The following is a 1,203-nucleotide window of genomic DNA, read 5'->3' on the forward strand; positions in this document are numbered from 1 at the left end:
TAAGTCGTTTTTCATCAATTAAATGTAGCTCTTCGTACCGGTGACGAACCCATTCTGCTTCTGATAATTGACTTTCCATTAGGATCCTGAGGGAAGGGATTTCCATTTCAACCGGTAAAACAGCTTCCATTCCGTACACGAGTGAATACGGGGTGGCTCCAGTGGAGGATCGTATTAAGGTACGGTACGCCCAGAGCGCGAATGGTAATTTTTCAGACCAATCCCTGTGCGATTGACACATTTTCCTGATAATCGTCTTGAGATTCTTGTTGGCTACTTCCACTGCTCCATTAGTTTGAGGACGGTAGGGAGATGATTTGTGATGCCAGATCTTGAATTTTGAACACGGTGTAATGACTTCAGCTTTGAAATGTGACCCATTATCCGAAATCAGTTCGAAAGGTACCCCATATCGACTGATGATATGCACTTGGATGAACTTGGCAACTTTAGATGCGGTGAGAACGGCGTACGAAGCGGCTTTTACCCGTTTTCCCCAAACAGATAACGGCCACGGAGAAGTCAAACCAACTAGCTGAGATGGAGGAACGTGTATGAGGTTAGCGTGTATTTGGCACTTATGGCAGGTCTTCACCAAATGATGGCAATCTATTTCCATTGTCGGCCAATAATACCCTTGCCTCATGATTCATTTAGCTAGCATTTTCCCACTCATGTGAGGTCCACAATCCCCCAAATGCAGTTCTGACATTATCCGTTCAGCTTGATTTTCATCAACACATGCCAAATGGATTCCGTCATATGATCTCTTATATAAATTCCCTGTGCATAGTATGAATTGGGATGCGAATCTCTGTAGAGTTTGTCGTTCTTTCCTAGATGTTTCAATTGGGAACTCTTGCTTTTCTAGGACTTTCTTGATATCAGTATACCATGGCTTTCCGTCAGGGAGTCGAGCAGCGATGTCGACCTGGTAGCAATATGCGGGTTTATCTTTGATTTCGATTGTGATGGGCCTTAGTTCCATGCCTGGAGGTAAATTGATCATTGAAGAGAGAGTAGCTAGGGCATCTGCGAATCTGTTATCTTCCCTTGCTAGATGTTGAAATAAGATGGTTTTGAATTTCCTCACCAGATTTAACAGATATTCATGATAAGGTTTCAGTTTCGCATCCTTGGTTTTCTACTCTTCCAACGATTGATGTATGACCAAAGCCGAATCTCCAAATACTTCAATTTTTG

At 42.9% G+C, this 1,203-nt stretch overlaps 1 protein-coding gene across 1 annotated transcript; it reads right to left on the bottom strand.

Moving 5' to 3' along the window:
* Window positions 1-649: 649 nt before the first annotated feature.
* On the bottom strand, window positions 650-988 carry LOC147409925 (uncharacterized). The gene has a single exon (XM_086432033.1). The coding sequence runs from the start codon at window positions 986-988 to the stop codon at window positions 650-652; it is 339 nt and encodes a 112-aa protein (XP_086288159.1).
* Between the last annotated feature and the right edge of the window lie 215 nt (window positions 989-1,203).

The sequence above is a fragment of the Akebia trifoliata genome, chromosome 2 (genome assembly GCF_017979445.1).
Source record: "Akebia trifoliata isolate Shusen 1 chromosome 2, ASM1797944v1, whole genome shotgun sequence".
In the NCBI taxonomy this organism is placed as follows: domain Eukaryota; kingdom Viridiplantae; phylum Streptophyta; class Magnoliopsida; order Ranunculales; family Lardizabalaceae; genus Akebia; species Akebia trifoliata.